Source organism: Ricinus communis, chromosome 3 (genome assembly GCF_019578655.1).
Source record: "Ricinus communis isolate WT05 ecotype wild-type chromosome 3, ASM1957865v1, whole genome shotgun sequence".
NCBI lineage: Eukaryota > Viridiplantae > Streptophyta > Magnoliopsida > Malpighiales > Euphorbiaceae > Ricinus > Ricinus communis.
Window position 1 is genome coordinate 17,458,427 of NC_063258.1, and position 19,974 is coordinate 17,478,400.

General features: G+C 36.8%; 1 protein-coding gene and 2 non-coding genes across 3 annotated transcripts; 2 read left to right on the top strand and 1 right to left on the bottom strand.

Moving 5' to 3' along the window:
- The first annotated feature begins 645 nt into the window (after nt 1-645).
- LOC125369677 lies at nt 646-752 on the top strand. The gene has a single exon (XR_007215353.1). It is a non-coding gene; the product is annotated as a small nucleolar RNA R71 (small nucleolar RNA).
- A 15,521-nt stretch (nt 753-16,273) lies between these two features.
- Nucleotides 16,274-16,380, bottom strand: LOC125369625. Its single transcript, XR_007215302.1, has one exon. It is a non-coding gene; the product is annotated as a small nucleolar RNA R71 (small nucleolar RNA).
- A 915-nt stretch (nt 16,381-17,295) lies between these two features.
- LOC125369563 lies at nt 17,296-18,753 on the top strand. The gene is made up of 3 exons (XM_048372339.1): nt 17,296-17,538; nt 18,013-18,144; nt 18,226-18,753. Exons 1-3 carry the CDS (start codon nt 17,296-17,298, stop codon nt 18,751-18,753), a joined length of 903 nt encoding a protein of 300 aa, XP_048228296.1.
- The last annotated feature ends 1,221 nt before the right edge of the window (nt 18,754-19,974 follow it).

Sequence of the window (19,974 nt, forward strand, 5' to 3'; positions counted from 1 at the left end):
GTCTGCTGAAATCTGTTCTCTGAAGTGGACACGAACTTCATCATCAACTCCTCTAAATTGGGCTTCTTCTTCTGATTTTGAGAGAGTTGAAGGAGAACAGTCTGCTGTTGGGGCTACTGCTGGTTCAACTTCTGAAATCCTGGTGGTCCCTGGGTATTGTTATCTCGCTACTCGGAGTTAGGATGGTTTCTCCATCTTAGGTTGTATCTGTTGCTACAGGGGTTGTTCTACTGCCTGGGCGCATTTCCCATATAATCAACATGTTCATGGTTAGTAGAAGAAGATGAAGAAGAAGCAAACATACCTCATGCTTTACAGTTTACACTATAGTGCGAGCCACCACAAAACTCGTAGCCAAGCTGCGCTGCCTGGACTGGCATCTGGTGCTGGTCGACCTTTTTAGCCAAAAGCTCCACCTGAGCTGCCAAGGCTGGTGTAGAATCTACCTGGTTCACCACTCCCTGCCGTCCTGGCCTACTCCTAGAAGACTGCCACTAATATGTGTTAATGGCCATCTCCTCAATTAAGTTCTGGGCCTGCTCTAGCATCTTACTATTGATGGCCCCACTTGCAGTTGCATCCACCATCTGTCTCGTAGCTGAGTTCAAGCCATTTTAAAAAGTCTGCACCTGCATCCATACTGGAAAACTATGGTGTGGGTAACATCTCAACAAGTCCTTGTACCTCTCCCACGCATCATACATGCTCTCATCATCAACTGCACAAAAGACAAAACATCATCCTATTTGCTTCAGCAACGTTGTTGTTGTCGTCTTCCATGTCTACTGGTATATTGACAGGAATCTCAATCTGCTCCTCCTCCTCCGTGTCTAAACGCTTCCTCAACTGCCTGAGGGATCGCCCTGGTTTGGGTAGAGGGTCTACTAGTGTAGGATTGGAACTCCTGGTCATAAACTACCTGAAATGAATAAGGCAGCAAAAACCCAAACAAATAAATAAATGAATAAAAAGCAATGACAAAAACAAAATAGAAAAATGGCTAAAGTAACAAATAATAAATTTCACTGTAGTTTTCAAGCAAAGTCCCCGGCAATGATACCAAAAACTTGATGCGAAGCTTATGCAACTACAACTAAGGCAGTGAACCTATCGATGCAACCTAGCATAATGGCAAGTTCTAAAAATATCGTATCCGTCGGGAAAGTGAAATCCTAGAGTTACTACTCATTCCTTGTTATATAGCCTAAAATTAACAACGGAGGATTCCAAATTTACTAATGACTAAAATATTGAATTCTAAATGTAATGCGAGAGTGCATGAGAAAAGGGAATAATAAAGACAAGAAAGCGAACCCAAGAGGACCTAGACTAGTTGAAAACCAAATAACAGATTATTGAGTTCGATTATGTAACCCGTGGACGGATTCTGAACTCAATTCGGTTTTCCTCTCGAGAAAACTGAATTTTTAAACCTAAAAATCTAAAGTCAGAATCTCTTCCTAATGATCGATTATTAAGTTAGCCTTAAGCTTTAATCCACCTCTATTAAGCTTTGTTAATTCTTAATCTAACAAATTAATTAACCTTGTCTCTAATTGAAAATTAACTTGTTCTTACAATTAAATTTTCAAACTCAATTAAAATTTCTCAATTACTAAAAGAATTCTATGAACAATAATCAACACATTCGATGTAAAGAAAATTGGATTTTTATTAGTAATTGCAAAAAGAATACAAGAAAAGAAACTCAAACAATCTTAACAATTCAGTGCAAAAGCCAACATAGCAAGGAACCCCAATGGGTTCAATCAATCTAGCTACACATGTTCATGTCTAAAACAAATAGAAATTCAGTTATAATGAAAGGATAAAGAAATCGAATCATATACACCATTTTCCTAGAATTGGATGAACATCTCAAAGTCTTGATCTACATTGCAACTATTTTCCAAAATGCCTCTTGAATTTCTCTGAAACTTCTCTTCAATCTTCAATTGAATCCTCGAAGTCACGAATCCGACATCAAAAGGTGGAATCAGTCTCTTGGAAGCTGCCTCGAGATGTCTGATGTGCGTAGAATACACACATCTAAATGGGGTTTTTAAGGCTAATTTTATGTACATTTGGATGTGAATTGGTCCCAACACTCACCCTATGCATCTGTTTGTGTGCATTAGGTCCAAAAGAAGCCAAAGAGTGATAAAGGGAAGAATTGGAGCAGAATTGGATGTCAAAGTTGCCGAAACAAGTCAAGTTTGCACATGAGGAAGCTAAACACGGCCATGTTGGTTTTAACACTCATTGTGTTCCTAACACGGGCATCAAAACGGCCGTTTTGGGTGCATTTGAGAACAGAAAAAGATGTGTTAAGGAGCACGACCACAGAGAGTAACACGGGCATCAACACTAGGCCGTGTTCCCAACACGAGCATCAACACCAGGCCGTGTTCCCAATATGGGAATCAACAGCAGGCCGTGTTCCTAACACGAGCATCAACATGGCCATGTTCGCAGCAACTGGACGAATTAATTAAAAGAAAGAAAAGAGGGAAACATGAAAAAAGGAGGGTTAGGACATCCCAAACTCATTTCTTTCTCTCTCTAAGGGTTTTCTGAGCTACAACCAAGGAAAAAGGAGACTTGGACCAAGGTTTCAATTGGATTCCCTTCAAAGATTGAAGATTAGGCGAGGTTCGTTGATTGGTTTCAATTCGAGCAAGAGGAACAAGAATCGGTTCAAGATTGGGCAAGAGGAATTGGAGCTGTTTACTCTCATCCAAGGGTGTAATCGGGTTTCTCTACCTTTACGCATTTTTTATAATTGAATTCTTGTGGGTTTTGATAATGAACATGATTAGCTAAACTTGTTAACCCATTGGGGTTCTTTATCTACGGATTTTTATACTTAACTTTTGAATTGATATTATTGATTTTCAATATTGGTTTGCAATGGAAGTGCTTATTGATTTGTTCTTTATATCTTGTTGAATGATTATTGGAATTTGAATGTTCTTGAGAAAGATGTTTAGGTTTGGATTGTCCTTTCCAACCTAGAATTGAATTCACCTAGAGATAGGGTGTTTGTTCTATCGGATTAAGTATTAACAACTCTCAATAGTGTTAAATGGTACATAATGCTAATTTGGATAATTAGAGTTAGGAAGAGATTTCAACCTAATTAATCTAAGTTAAGATGTTAATGTCCTTGAGAAAGGCGTTAATTGCGTAGAGATTTTCCTATAGAAATCGAATTCCATCAATCAATTCCATCTTTATTTTCCATTCCCTAGAGATAAGAATTCCCAAGGAGTTATTCCTTAACTTGAATTAATCCTTCCCTAGTAGCCGTAGTTAGATAACAATTAGAGTAGCTATTAGTTAATTTAGGAATTATTCATCATTCATTTTAGGCTAATATAACAGAGAACGAAGGAGTAATTCTGGGCTTTCACTTTCCCGAGGAATACGACCTTGATACTTGCCATTAGTGCTAGACTACATCGATAGGTACACTGCCTTAGATTGTAGCTGCATAGATAGCAAACATCAATGTCTGAAACGCATATAGAAAAATTACAGAGAAGGATGAAGAGTCAAAATGGTAGAACCTTTTCTCTTTATTGGCTCATTCAATCTTATACTGCGCTTAAACACGAGCGTGTTCACGCCCTTGTTGTGCTCTTGAATGTAGCAAGGGCGTGTTCTGGCCCATGTTAACATGGGTTGTGCTTTGGGCCTTGTTACTCTTGGGAACCGTGTTTGCTTCAAAGTGCTTAAGCTACACGGCCTAGAAGTTTCTACACGGGCCATATTGACTTTCCAAAAGTCAACCCAAGGTCAAATGCTTCTGATTATGTCTGCTTTCGCCCGAAATTGATCTAAAATTGCTAGAATACTGATGATGGACCTATTAAATCTCCCGGAATAAAAAAGGACACATAACACAGGTGATTTTGGAATAAAAACACAATAAATGCTAAGAAAATGCTCAATAATATGTAAGCAAACATGTGTAAAACTATGTATATCATATTCCTAGTTGTACTGTTAGTTGCTTCCTTATCATTATAGAAAGGTTTTTTTAAGGCCTATACAAGCTGGTACAAATTTCTATGTAAAGTTGGGTTGAATATTGTTTATATTAGAGTTAATTCTCTTCTTTTATTCTTTATAAACTTGGTGAATTTATCAAGTGAAGGCTTGATATCTTACAAACTTAGTTTAATCTAAACTTTATTTATGTTAAACAACCTTTAATTCTTTATAATTAAGGTTCTTAAGTACAAGTTATTTAAGGGTCTGGTTAGGATTTAGAGTTTTTTTGCTTGATTAGGTGAACGATCCTTGGAAAAGGCATCACATTCAATATGGGTTTGGCATAAGTTAGCCACGTTCGTATTAATTCTATTCTTCTTACGATTTTGGATATGTCTTTAAAACATATCAAATTCGTATGCCATTTTTCAGATTATGATTAATTAAATTTTTACTTTCTTTCAAACCAAAATTGCTTGTATCTTGTATTTTTGTTTGAATGCAAAAACGTACTTATCAAGAAAGTGATCTATCCTTGTGGCATACTTGGAATTGGGGTTTAAATAACTTAGTTTTCCTTAAGTTCTAATTCTTGATCATCTTACACTTTAATTAGACGATCCTAGGGTTTTATTTCAAGTTGCTCTTTGGATTTTCAAGTTAGTGATTCACAGGTTCATAAGGATTAGAGTTCTTAGAGGTTCTTTAACATTTGGTATTAGAGCTTTTAGCTCTTAAATTAGGTTACTTGTCCTTCTTTAATGTTATTTCATTGTGTTCTTTAAGTTTCCAAGTGGTTTGATTCATTTATTAATAACAATCTTGATTGAAGCTTCCACACGCCTTCTCTTAATAGTGGTGTTTAAACTCTCCAAATAAAACCAAACCATCATACTAGACAAAGAGGAGTTGACTAGTCCACAACTCTCGTAGTGCTAAATTTTTTGAGCTAGAATAAGGAAAACAAGGGAAACTTTATGTGGGTATAATAATAAAACCCTAACCCAAATTATATAATTATATGCGTCCCAAATATCAAAATGCGCGCATTCCCCCTTAGATTAATAAAAAATAACATTATTTCTTCTTTACACATGTGGATTTATATCTCGTCCTACTATATCATCAAGTCACGCTCTAATGCCACCGGTCAAGCTTATTAATTACATTCCTATGATTCCTTACGCCAATCCTTATGTCATTAAGAGTCCTCCTGCCTAGACGAATATGAAATGATGGCGATCCTAATGGTGCAAATCCTAAATTGGAATATTAGGGCTTCTTTGAGTGCTCACGGATGGATCTTTTGGAGGAAAAAGGAACAATAAGAATCGAGACACGCCCAAATATTCCGATTCAGGATTTGTACCACTGGGATCTCCATCCTTCCTTGTTCCTCTAGGCACGAGGACTCTGGATGATGCAAGGTTTGGCATAAAGAATCCTAAGAACACAATTGACAAGCTTGACAGATGGTATTAGGCCTTAGCTTGATGATCAAGTAAGAGGAGATGAAAATCCACGTGCGTAAGTGAGAAATTATGTTCTTTTTTATTAATTCAAGCGTAATTCAAGTTGAATTCGAGCTCTTTGATGTTTGAAATGCAGATAATGATGTAATTTGGATCATAGTGTTTTTAGATAGGCCCATGCGAATTTACCCTTGCTTTTGTTAAGCTGGCGCACAAATTTGGGATTGTGAGGTTATTGCCCAATCAACTCATCTCTCGTTCTTTATTTGACTTTAGTTTATTCATCTTTCTTTATTTATTTTTTCATATTTAACTTCTAGTTTTGTCTTATGGAAGGAGGCTTTCGCATTATAAAAACCGCATGCAACTGAATACTTGAGGCTAATGAGCATAGTATTTCAGTTTTCTATCTTGAAGAAAATCAAGTTATGGGTTCTTTCAAGAACTTTATGGACTTATCAACACTCGCGCTGGCGAGTATAGACTTATCCCTCATGCAATTCCTTTCTCTCGTGTTCTTTGTCTACCTTTGTGTTTAAATCAATTCCATTTAATCCTTACACTTAGCCATATCGAAGAGAACAAAGAATTTGTGATTTCTTTCCTTATCGGATATGAAATTCTACATATATTATCATTTTGTTTGTTTATTTTGCGTGTGTCTTTTTAATCTCTATGATGGTTTGTTTTTACTTGGGGAGCATAAATATAATTGTTGAGTGAAAGCTCGTGGAAGCGGCAATCATAGGCACCAATCTAATGGTTCGACGAATGCGAATGATGCACATATGCTTATGCAACTACAACTAAGACAGTGAACCTATCGATGCAGCCTAGCGTAACGGCAAGTATTAAAAATATCGTATCCCTCGGGAAAGTGAAATCCTAAAGTTACTACTTCGTTCCTTGTTATCTAGCCTAAAATTAATAATAGAGGTTTCTAGATTTACTAAACACTAAATTCTAAGTGTAATGCTAGAATGAATGAGCAAAGAGAATAATCAAGACAAGAAAGCAAACCCAAAGAGGACCTAGACTAGTTGGCTGCCAAATAAAAGCTAATAGATTATTGAGTCTGATTATGCTAGCCATGGACGGATTCCAAACTGAATTGCGTTTCCCTCTCGAGACAGCCAAATTCCTAAACCTAAAAACCTAAAGTTGGAATCTCTTTCTAACGATTGATTATTAAGTAAACCATAAGTTTTAATCCACCTCTACTAAGCTTTGTTAATTCTTAATCCGGCAAATTAATTAACCTTACCTTTAAGTGAAAATTAACCTGTTCTTGCAATTAAATTTCCGAACTCAATTACAATTTCTCAATTGTTAAAAGAATTCTATGAATAGTAAACAATACAATCAATGTAACAAAAACTAGATTGATATTATTAATTGCAAAAATAGTACAAGAAAGGAAACTCAAACAATCTCAACAATTTAGTACAAAGCCAACATAGCAAGGAACCCTAATGGGTTCAACCAATCTAGCTACACATGTTCATGTCTAAAGCAAATAGGAATTCAATTATAATGAAAGAATAAAGGAATCAAAACATATACACCATTTTCCTATAATTCGATGAATAACTCAAAGCCTTGATCTACACTACAGGTAATCTCTAGAATCGCTTCTTGATTTGCTCTAAAACTCCTCGTCAATCTTCAATCCAAAATCTAGACCACGAATCTGACGTTCCAAGCTGGAATCAATTTCCTGGAAGCCCCTTGAAATCACAAAAATTCCAGCATAAAAGTAAAAGAAAGATAAAATGAAAAGGCTAAGATGTAAAGTGTGAAATGGCGTAAATTGAAAAAAAGGATAAAGGCTCAACCATGGCTAACTAGTGGAAACACAAAGGGTAGGATTCTGGCCAAGTGTGGTGAATCCTAAGTTGCCCAAATCATCTCATGGTATTGATAAATTCATGTAACCTTAACAAGCATTACAAAGCAAGTTCTCGAAGCAAAGCCAAGTACAATGCACAGTCAAACAAGAAATATAAAGAGCATATGTATAACGAATGCTCAAAATGGCTCAAAATCTCACCTTTGAAGTGTGGTATTAATTGCAATTGGTTCTCCACATCATTAATTGAATCATCACTTAAGAAACACATGCATATAACATAATCAACCTTTTAAGTTAAAATTTGACAACTCGAGAAACAATTAAGTAACATCGGTTTCACCCGGCAGAGTTGATGTATTAAACCTATTAATTATTTTCCAAGGATAATGAACAACAAAGAAAAGTAACTGAAATTCTATAAATCAAATTGTCAATCAGCTTGATGGGTGTTGAATCCAACAAAAATAAACTCCTACTCTTAAAATAAAAACAACTTGTAAATAGTGACAAGTAGGGTCGAATCCACAGAGATTGGCAAGTTTTATTTCTTTAACAAAATTCAAATAAAATTAGGGGGGGTTTTAAATTTGGAATCAAAATAAATTAGACTAAAAATTAATTAGAAGCAATAATAAAATTTAAGAAGATAAATCGATATGAGAAGACTCCAACCCAAGGTATAATCTCAGTTTTAATTCATTGAATTGATCATTGATGCAAATATAATTTCCAAATCCATTAATAAATTGCTTATAGTTGTTGAGAAGCTCTAACAACCTAATTTCTCCTTAATTTTTCGTTAATCAATGGAAGCCATTTGATTAATTCTCTTATTGAATCAACAACCCTAGAAAAGCTTCCAAGATTTAATTTATCAATAGCAATGCAATTTAGAGAAACCTAACCCTAGCCAACAAATACATAAGATGAATTCATTTAGACTAGATTATGTATCCACATAACATGGGTATGTTATTCTACCACTAATCATTAGAATAATTAAATAATTACGGATTAAATATTCTAATTTGGCATAGACTATCTTGATAATTGAGTAATAGGCATTTTTACACAATCAACAAAAATAGAATTCCTAATAGACATAGAAGATACATGAATATTAATAGATTTGAGAAAATAATGAAGAACAATTAAATCTCACAACTCATATGAATCCAAACCTTAATTAACCTTGAGTTGGAAAGAAAAGAGTTCAGCCACACATAATTGTTGTAGAGAAAATAAAGCAAAGAAGGAAAACAATGGATGATAGGAAGAAAACTAGTTTGCAGCCCCCTTTTCTCCAAAACCTAAAAAAACTCTCCTTGTCTCTTTTCATCTTTTTCTTTTTATAGGAAAATTTGGTCCCTAAGAATTCCTAAAATATACCTTAAGTTGTGAGGGGTTTTTAGTAAATAAATATTCCTAAAAACAAATTAAAAAGACACATGGCAAATAGTATCATTTTAAGCTTCTTTTCACAAATTCGGATTTCTGGAATATACGTGGGCACACTCCAACTGAAGTGATCTTCTGCCATCTTTTCTCCATTTTATCCAAAATTCTCCAAAGCATCAATCTCTATGAAAACTCATCAAATATCATCCTTTCAGCTTCATGTTGCATCAAAGCATTCCTTCTAACATGAAAATCAATAATCACATTTAAAATCCATGATTAAGTATAAATACTTCAATAATATCCAAGAAGATATGATAATTAGTATGCATAAAATGCACACTATCAAAATACCCTATACCTGAACAATACTTGTCCTCAAGTATTCATTAAAATCATCAAGCATGCTCGGTTTTCTCTCAACTCCTCTCATGACATATTCATTCATGATATAAATTATCACGTTTCACTTTTTCGAATCAAAATATAGCAAGAGATAAATGCAATCCACAAATGAGTCTTTACAAGTAAACACAAATGAGTATCAATTTCCTTAATAAGTTCAAAATCAAAGTGCAATAAAACTTTAACACCCTCCCAAGGATTTCTCTCAATGTACTCAAGGTGTTTTAGGGTAATTATAAACTCTCAAGTCAATGCATAGAAAGAATTTTACCATAAGCTTGCTTATATATCAAATCTCTACCACTAAACAATGAATCAAATGCAAAAATCAAAGGGTCTTAATAAGGTTGTAATGAGGCTTAGGTAATGGGTAGGAAATAAGAGAATTTGGCTATGAATAAGTTGAAGAATTTTTTTACAAAAACATATATACATGAAACTTAACCTCTAGGAATAATAATATTCAATTCAAGTTACATTCTAACACACAACATATTTCTCATGGACTTTTTTTTTCTTTTCGCTTTTTTTTTTTGAATTCCTACTTTCTTTCCTTTCTCGTTTTTTTTTTGTTGATATCTTTGAAGAAGACTTTATTTAGTTTCTTCTAGAACTTGAGAAATAGCACAATATAATTACAACTTGAAGTCCTAATAATCATCCAAAAGTTTCATGCATATAAATTGACAAAATCCTTCAACTTAGGTTACAAAGGAGGTAAAATGAAAGAAAAGGCTATAATGGGTTAAATGAGGATTAATAAACAAAGAAAGGGTTTAAGGCTCAATATCGGTTCGCTAGGGGTAAAGTCAGGGTGGTTTTTTAGACATTCAAATTGGTTATCCCTAATTGCCCTTATTATATTAATGCATTCAATTCATTAATATGACCTTAATATGTATAACAAAGCAAGTTCTAGAAAAATCAATCTACACATGATAATCACACAATCAAGAAAAATATGAAGCATATTGTGATGAATGCTCTTAGGCTCAAAAGCTCACAAAAAGTGATTGTGTGTTAAGTTCTATGCACTTTTTCATTCAAATCAATTATAAAAATAATACTCACAATGCAACACATAAAAACTCAATCATTTATGCAAATCTCTTATTATATTTTAACTCAATCAAGCAATTCTCAACAATTTAAATCATGGATTCATAAGTCACAATCATAGAACAATACCCAAAAAAAATTTAACATGCATGTACAATGCCCAAAAACAGCCTATAAATACCCTACACTTATCTCATACATTGTCCCCAATGTATTTATATAATGCCTAACATATCAAATTGGAAATAAAAGATAGGAATGGTGAAACTTCCCTGAGTTTGTTAGGCATAGCGAAAATGTTTAGTAGTGAGGTAGATATGGTGGAGTAAAACCCATGTGCTTGAAGAAAGCCATCAAGTTTATTCCATTTCTATTTACCGCTGTTCAAGGCATTGAAGTTGTTCAGTATATCGCCCTTGGGAGGATGATCCAAGAGAAGATGGTTCATTGTTGGAAATTAAATTCTCCTCCTCATTCTCGTCCTGGCGAAGTTTTCGCTTTGAAATGTTCTTCGTGATAGGACCTATAGACTGAAAACAAGGCACACCTTCCTTCTTCCACACTAAACCCATACTCATTAAGCATTTTATATCCAAAGGGTGCATATCACAAGCAATATGTAAGGCATTATTATCAGTATCGAGCAAATTTATGTGTATAGCCAATTGAGTAATCAAAGAACCTAGAATCATAGGACGCTTCTTCACAATAACATTGTTAAATTGAGAAGTCAACCAATATCCAAGGTTCATTTTAATTCCATTTTGCATGCACCACAAGAAAAAGAACTCAGTTTTTGAAAGTATGCCAGAATTATCTTTTCTTCTTGAAAAGTGAAAGCTAGAAACCTATGAATATATTCCAAGGCTTGGTCATGTAGATAACTAGCTTGTGACTTACTAGGGTTATATCTGACTCCTATAGACATTTGCTTATACAAAGGAACTGGTTCAAATGTAGGTAAAAAATCACAAACAAACTTCGCATATTCATCAATTTTAGCATAATCATCTGTGATAAAACCAAAGGCAAGATTAAATTTTGTGATAGAGAGTTTGAACTCCCTACCCAACAACCTAAAATACACTACACCTGGAGTGTTCAAATTAATATCAACTTTCTTGTCAAACTCAAATGTAGTGTAAAACTCACGCACAAGTTCAATATAACATGGATAATTAATTGAAAAGTATGTTTGCCATCCAATATTATCAATGTATTTATCCACAACTTATTTAATATTCAATTTTTCTAAAGCCAAACAATCAATATATTTGTAAGGAATAATAGATTGCTGATAGAAAAATTTATACCTTTCTTTGTGGACTTGCTTACTGCATATCAAATTTCCTTTCAATTCAGTTTCGGATGGGGGCAAAATATGCATCCCTTTTCCAATTCGTGCTCGTGAGCTTGAAGCATTTGGTTTGGCCTTGCGCGGTTATTGTGGAGTTGCCTTTAGCTTTGGCTTGTGAACCGTCTTTTTCTTAACCATTGGACTGATTTTTTTATAAAGAAGGAGGACAAACGAGAAGAACAATACTGCCGGTGAGGCTGGTTGGGACGAGGCGCAAAGGTGTGTGTGGGCATTGTGCGTTGGGTGACGTGCTACGATGCGAGGCGCTGATTGGGACGAGAAGGCTAGTATTGTCTTGACATTGTTCCTGCGTGGTAGTGGTTGGTCTGTGTGCGAGAAAATATTAGGGTAAAAGAAATTTTGATGAAAAAAAAAAATTGGTGATTAATTTTTTTTCTTCTCTTTTTTTTTTGGAAATTTTTTTTATTAATATTTTTATTTTTATTTTTTATTCTTTTTATCAGTTCTTTAGAATTTGGAACAGAAGATCTTCTCTGTTAGAGCGTGGGCACACTCTGTTATCTTAACTCAAAATGTAGCGTGCACGCGCTCTAAACATAGTTCTTTTCTGCCCCAAAACTCATAAAAGAAATTTAGTAAGGAAGCACGAAAATTAACTATAAAACTGCAAAAGGACAATAAAATAAAACAAAATAAAAAGTAAATTTGGGTTGCCTCCCAAAAAGCACCTTTATTTAATGTCTCTGGCTAGACATGGCTGCACGCTATGTATAACTTGGACACTCCAAGTTAATTTCTGCTATATTATCAAGTTGAAATCCCTCATAGAAAGGTTTTAGATGTTGACCATTAACTTTGAACATCTTTCTAGTGTCTTGGCTTTGAATTTCTACTGCACCATGAGAAAAAATATTAGTGACAGTAAAAGGACCACTCCATCTAGAACGCAACTTACTTGGAAATAATTTGAGTCTAGAATTGTAGAGAAGAACTTTTTGTCCGATACAAAAGCTCTTTCTAGAAATCATATTATCATGAAATTTCTTTGTCTTTTCTTTGTAAATTCATGCATTCTCATATGCATCTATACGAATTTCTTCTAGCTCTTGTAGTTGCAATCTTCTTTGTGAACCAGCTTCATCCATCTCCATATTGCATTGCTTGACAGCCCAATATGCTTTATGTTCCAATTCAACCGGGAGGTGATATGGCTTTCCAAAGATTAGACGATAAGGGGACATACCTATAGGGGTTTTATAAGCCGTTCTATAAGACCATAGCGCATCTTCAAGTCATGCACTCCAATCTTTCCTATTAGGATTGACAACTTTTTCAAGGATCGATTTGATTTCTCTATTGGAAACTTCCGCTTGCCCACTTGTTTGCGGGTGATAGGTTGTAGAAGTACGGTGTGTGACATTGTACTTTTTCAATAAGGCTTCAACCACTCTATTGCAAAAATGAGTGCCACGGTCACTAATCAAAGCTCTCGGTGTGCCAAATGTTGAGAAAATCTGAGACTTAAGAAAATCTACAACAACTTTAGAATCATTAGTCCGAGTAGCTTTTGCCACTACCCACTTCGAAACATAATCCACAGCAAGAAGTATGTAAATATTGCCATTAGAAGGAGGAAAAGGGCCCATGAAATCTATGCCCCAAACATCAAAGATTTCACAAATAAGAATGGAGGTAAGGGGCATTTGGTCTCTATGTCCTAAGTTTCCCATCTTTTGACAATTTTCGCATGCTTTATAAAACATGTATGAATCACGAAATAAATTGGGCCAAAATAATCCACATTCTAACACCTTATGAGTCATTCTTTTGGGGCCAAATTGCCCTCCACATGCATATGAATGAAAAAATGTTAAAATGGATGCAACTTTATGTTGTAACACACATATTCTAAAGATTTGATTATAGCGAAATTTCCACAAGTAAGGATCATCCCATATATAATATTTGGCATCACTCTTAATTCGATCCTTTTAAGCCCTAGATAAATCATTTGGTAGCGTTCTAGTAACTAAGTAGTTAACTAAATCGGCAAACCAAGGAATAGAATTATGAATAGAAAACTTGGTCCCTAAGAATTCCTAAAATAACCTTAAGTTGTGAGGGGTTTTTAGTAAATAAACATTCACAAAAATAAATTAAAAAGTCACATGGAAAATAGTATCACTTTAAGCTTCTTTTCACAAATTCGGATTTCTGGAATATACCGTGGGCACGCTCCAACTGAAGTGATCTTCTGCCATCTTTTCTCCATTTTATCCAAAATTCTCCAAAGCATCAATCTCTATGAAAACTCATCAAATATCATCCTTTCAGCTTCATGTTGCATTAAAGCGTTCCTTCTAACATGAAAATCAATAATCACATTTAAAATCCATAATTAAGTATAAATACTTCAATAATATCCAAGAAAATATGATAATTAGTATGCATAAAATGCACACTATCACAGCTCAAAGAAATAGCATACTTAAGTGTATAAAGACATAGTAACCTAACATTCTAACAATATACATAATCAGTGATAGCAAATTTAGATACAGCTAACAGAGCATCACAATATAGAAAGAGGAACATAAGGTTTACCTACCTGATAGGCATCATATTACATATATTTACATGCCCAATTGTTTACATTCTTGTGCATAATTATCTCATTTTATGCTAGAATCACCTGTCTTTTGGTTCCTTTCATGTTTCAAGTCGTTATTGAAGGAGAATGTCAGCAATCGAGGGAAATACGCTTAATTACGGACCAGAATCCATCAAATTAAGCAAGGACTAGGATTCTGAGGGTTAAAGCATGGCCTGGACTCCAGCCGTGCTGAATTGTCAAGAAGCTGCCCCCATAAGTGCCATTTTGGCACGGTTTCTGTAGCAACTACGGCCTCCACCACGGCCCGTGGTGGCTCAGCACCAGCTTGGGCACAGCCTGGAATAGGTAAACACAACGGAATGTGCAGGTTCAGCACGACCCGGACTCTGCCCGTGCTGACCAGCACAGGCTTGACCACAGGCGTGCTAAAGGGACTATATAGGCAAAATCGATTTGGTGAATGAAGGTTCGATTTTCTGACTTGATTTCCAACATACACACTCAATTCATTTATTTCTAGACCTCAATTGTCGACCTTGGGAGATCAATTTCATGAATTGAAGGAAGGATTACACTTGTTTCAACATCGATTTGAAGATCAAGACAAGATTTGGGAGCATTCAAGAGGCAAATTAGGGTTTGATATTTTGATTTGGAAAATTATGGTTTCTCATCCAACTTGAAAGAGAAGGGTGTACATGCTTTCAATTTACTTTTCCTTATTTGTTCGTTACTTTGTTTTAACTATCAACATGAGTAGCTAGAGCTTTTGAACCCATTTGGTCTCTATTGTTGATGGATTTTTTAATTTGTTTTGATTATTAAGTTACCAAATTGTAATCCTTCTTGCTTATTAGTAATAAAAGTTAATTTTGTTTCACTTGAGACGTTGAGTAAAATGTTGCTTAGATTGTTTAATTGGTATTGAGAAATTCGTTAAATAGTCGAAACTTGATTAAGCAAGAACTGTTTAATAACACTTAGAGATAAGGTTAATCGGCTAGCCGGATTAAGGATTAACAACTCTTAATAGACTTGAATCTAAGCTTCATGCTATGCTGAGATTAATTGTTAGGAAGAGATTCCAGCATTTAGTTCATAGAGTTAGGAATTCGATGAGCTCAAGAGAGGATCCGAGTTCATTTTAGGATTCAGGTCGGGTAATCAATTTGGTAATCAAGATAATCACCTTTAGTAATTCCATCGCAATTAAGTCCCTTTTGGGTTTGCTTTCTTCCTGTGTTGCTCCATTATCCTTTTAGATTAGTTGACATTTAATTAATTGTTTGTTCATATTCAATCATAGCATAACACTTCATTGAGTTGTTCAGACTAGATAACATAGCGAACAGTAGTAACTCTAGGTTAACCTGATCTCTAGGGATACGACCTTGATACTCAATCGCGCTAGGCCGTATCGATAGGTTCACTGCCTTAGGTGTAGGTTGCATCAGTAGCCCAACAAGTTTTTGGTGCCGTTGCTAGGGAACCGTAACGGTGAACTGGAGTGAATTGTTTTTGTGTTACTTTAGTCATTATTTGTTTATTTATTTATTCTTTATTCTTTATTTTATTATTTTTTCTGATTGGTGGTTGTTTGGATTGTCGGTTTCAGGTAGTTTATGGCTAGGAGCTCTAACCCTGATCCCATAGAAGCCTTATTTGACCCGGAGCGCTCTCTCAGATTATTGAGACGACGTTTGTAGGTAGTTGAGGAGGAGACCGGAGTTACAGTTCAGGTTCATAAACCTAACATGATAGAGAACGACAACCCCCAGGCCGATGACGATAAGAGGACGATGTATGAGTTTGCTCGACCATCTTTGGATGGGACGAAAACTAGTATAGTCAGACCTCCTGTAGCGACCAACAATTTTGAGATAAAGGCCAATGTTATCCAGATGATCCAGCAGAGCGTGAAATTTTGAGGATTACATAGCAAGGATCTGAATGCACATATCACCAACTTTTTAGAGATTTGTGACATATTCAAGATAAATGGAACAACCGATGATGCCATTCGGCTGAGATTGTTTCCATTTTCCATGAGGGACAGAGCAAAGAGATGGTTGCAATCTATTCCATAGCAGACGATTACTACCTGGAATGTGTTGGCTGAAAAATTTCTCTATAAGTATTTTCCTCCTACTAAAACTGCTAAACTTAGAAATGACATATCTTCTTTTGTGCAGTTTGATGATAAGAGGATGTACAATGCATAGGAGAGGTTTAAGGATCTTTTGAGATGCTGCCCATATCACGGATTGCCAATGTGGATGCAGGTTCAGACCTTCTACAGCGGGTTGAACCTTACAACGAGGCAGATGGTGGATGCAGCAGCAGGTGGGGCGCTAAATAGTAAGACGCCCAAGCAGGCTCAGAACTTGATAGAGGAAATGGCCATGAAAAATTATTAGGCAATCCTTTATGAGCCGACCAAGAAGACAGGGAGTGGTCAACCAGGTGGATTCTATAGCATCCTTGGCAGCTCAGGTGGAGCTTCTAGCCAAGAAGATTAAACAACTCCAGATGCCGGTTTATGTAGCAAACGTTGGCTGTGAGTTTTGTGGTGGCCCGCACTACAGTGCAAACTATACTGCGGGAGGTATGTTTGCTTCATCTTCTTCTACTTTTCCATCTGTTTCTGCTGTGCCTTCTGATGTTGAGCAGGTTGATTATATGGGGAATTCCCCAAGGCAGTAGAACAACCCTTACAGCAACACATACAACCTTGGGTGGTGCAATAATCCCAACTTCGGTTGGAGGAACAATAATGCCCAGGGTCCACCATGTTTTCAGAGACTTCATTAGCAGCCACAGCAATAGCCAGCTGGGCCTGCACAAGCTCCTCCTCCACCAGAAAAGAAGTCAAATTTAAAGGAGCTTATGATGAAGTTTGTGACGTCTACGGAGACGAGATTCCAGCAGACTGATAGTGCACTTAGGAATTAGCAGGCCTCGATTCAGAACTTGGAAACTCAGATTGGCCAGATTTCTAAGATTCTTTCAGAGAGACCCTCAAGATCGCTCTCCAGCACTATAGAGTCAAATCCGAGGGAGCATTGCAAGGCTATCACGTTGATGGATGCTGCAGTAGGTGGGGTGCTAAACAGTAAGACGCCCGAGTAGGCTCAGTACTTGATAGAGGAAATGGCCATGAACAATTATTAGGCAATCCTCTATGAGCCGACCAGGAAGACAGGGAGTGGTCAACCTAGCGGATTCTACAGCAGCCTTGGCAGCTCAGGTGGAGCTTCTAGCCAAAAAGATTAACCAACTCCAAATGCCGGTTAATGTAACGAACGTTGGGTACGAGTTTTATGGTGGCCCGCACTATAGTGCGAACTATACTGCGGGAGGTATGTTTGCTTCAACTTCTTCTACTTTTCCATCCGTTTTTGTTGTGTCTTCTGATGTTGAGCAGGTTGATTATATGGGAAATGCCCCAAGGCAGCAGAACAACTCTTACAGCAACACATACAACCTTGGGTGGTGTAATAATCCCAACTTCGGTTGGAGGAACAATAATGCCCAGGGTCCACCATGTTTTTAAAGACTTCATCAGCAGCCACAGCAACAACCAGCTGGGCCTGCACAAGCTCCCCCTCCACCAGAAAAGAAGTCAAATTTAGAGGAGCTTATGATGAAGTTTGTGACGTCTACGGAGATGAGATTCCAGCAGACTGATAGTGCACTTAGGAATTAGCAGCCCTCGATTCAAAACTTGGAGACTCAGATTGGCCAGATTTCTAAGATGCTTTCAGAGAGACCCTCAAGATCGCTCGCCAACACTATAGAGTCAAATCTGAGGGAGCATTGCAAGGCTATCACCTTGCGATCAGGTAAGCAATTGTCTAGTTCTTTGCCTTTAGCTGATAAGGATGATATGATTGTGCAGGATGGGCCAGCTAAGGAAGGACTAGAGCCTAAGGTGGTGGAGATAGAGAGGAAGAAAGAAGACAGGCAAAAGAGCCCTATGCGGGAGTATCAGCCCCCGGTTCCATATCGTGCAAGGTTGAGGCAGGATAAGGTGGACAAGCAATACAGTAAGTTTCTTGACTTGTTTAAGCAGCTGAAAATTAACTTACCTTTTGTTGAGGTGATTTCGCAGATGCTGAAGTACGCCAAGTTCTTAAAGGAGATTTTAAGTAACAAGAGGATGTTGGAGGATCTTGGTCAGGTAGTACTTAATGAGGAGTGTTCAGCTATTCTCCAGAACAAGCTGCCACTCAAGCGACGAGATCTAAGGAGTTTTACTGTCCCTTGTGTGATTGGCGATTTGCCAATTAGTGGTGCATTGGCCGATCTAGGAGCTAGTATTAATTTGATGCCCACTAGTTTGTTTGCTAAGTTAGGATTGCATGAACCCAAGCCTACTAGGATGGGCATTCAGTTAGCTGATAGGACTGTTAAGATTCTCAGAGGTATTGTTGAGGATGTACTTGTGAAGGTGGATAAATTTATCTTTCCTGTGGACTTTGTGGTGATGGATATGGAAAGTGAGATCATTGTGCCTCTTATCCTGGGTAGGCCTTTCCTAGCTACATCGAGGGCTGTTATTGATGTAAGCGATGGGAAGCTTAAGCTTAGAGTTGATGATGAGACCATTACCTTTGACCTAGCCACTTCTATGAGATAGTCCTTAGAACATGATGATGTTGTGTATTCTGTTGATGTGATTGATGATATGGTTGAGTCCCATTTGCAAGAAATGTTATGTTCTGACCCTTTGCAGGTAGCATTAGCTGAGGATGAGGAGAAGTTGTCCAATGAGCAAGAGTTAGAGCAACTCATTATTTTATTGGCTTTTGAGCCGAGCTTGTGAACTGATTCTTATCTTTTTCTTGACAGGTCTGGAGTGCAGAAGGTAAAGACTTCCTTCGAAGTCCCACCAGTCTTAGAATTGAAAGAGTTACCGAGCCACTTGATTTATGTCTTCCTGGATGAAGAGAGGCGCTTGCCAGTGATCATAGCAGCTGATCTGACTCCCGAAGAACAAGCCATGCTTTTGCAAGTTCTAAGGAAGTACAAGAAGGCCTTTGCCTTCAAGATAGCTAACATCCCAGGCATAAATCCAAGTTTTTGCTCTCATAAGATCTTGTTGGAGGATAGGGCCGGTTGTTCATCCTCAGAGATGGCTCAACTCGAACATGAAAGAAATGGTGAAGAAGGAGGTAATAAAACTTCTTGATGCAGGTTTGATCTATCCCATTTCTGATAGTTCGTGGGTGAGTCTTGACTCAGACGGTGGTAAGGAATGAGAAGGATGAACTGATCCCGACTCGGACGGTAACAGGCTTCCGAGTTTGCGTTGATCACAGGAGGCTTAATGATGCAACTCGGAAGGATCATTTCCCTCTTCCTTTCATTGATTAGATGATCGAACGTTTGGCAGGTCACATGTTCTATTATTTTCTTGATGGTTTCTCAGGTTATTTTCAGATTCCTATTACACCTGAGAACCAAGAGAAGACTACTTTCACCTGCCCCTATGGGATGTTCGCTTATAGACGGATGCCATTCGGACTGTGCAACGCACCGGCTACATTTCAGCAGTGCATGATGGCTATCTTCGAGGATATAATCGAGGAGTCTGTTGAGGTATTTATGGATGACTTCTCTATTTTTGGTGATTCTATATCTCTTTGTTTGGCAAATCTTGAGCGCATATTAGCTAGGTGTATTGAGGCTAACTTAGTATTGAACTAGGAAAAATGCCATTTCATTGTGAGAGAAGGGATTGTGTTAGGGCATAAGATCTCTCAAGCTGGGATGGAGGTGGACAGAGCTAAGATAGAGATTATATCTAAGCTACCTCCTCCTAGTTCTATTAAGGCAGTTAGGAGTTTTCTAGGTCATG

Excerpts from the sequence above, each read along its gene's own strand:
- LOC125369563 (XM_048372339.1), top strand. The coding sequence starts at position 17,296 with ATGAGCCGACCAGGAAGACAGGGAGTGGTCAACCTAGCGGATTCTACA. Across the intron at positions 17,539-18,012 it reads TGTCTTCTGATGTTGAGCAG|GATGGGCCAGCTAAGGAAGG; the intron begins GTTGATTATATG and ends ATGATTGTGCAG. Across the intron at positions 18,145-18,225 it reads CAAGGTTGAGGCAGGATAAG|ATGCTGAAGTACGCCAAGTT; the intron begins GTGGACAAGCAA and ends GTGATTTCGCAG.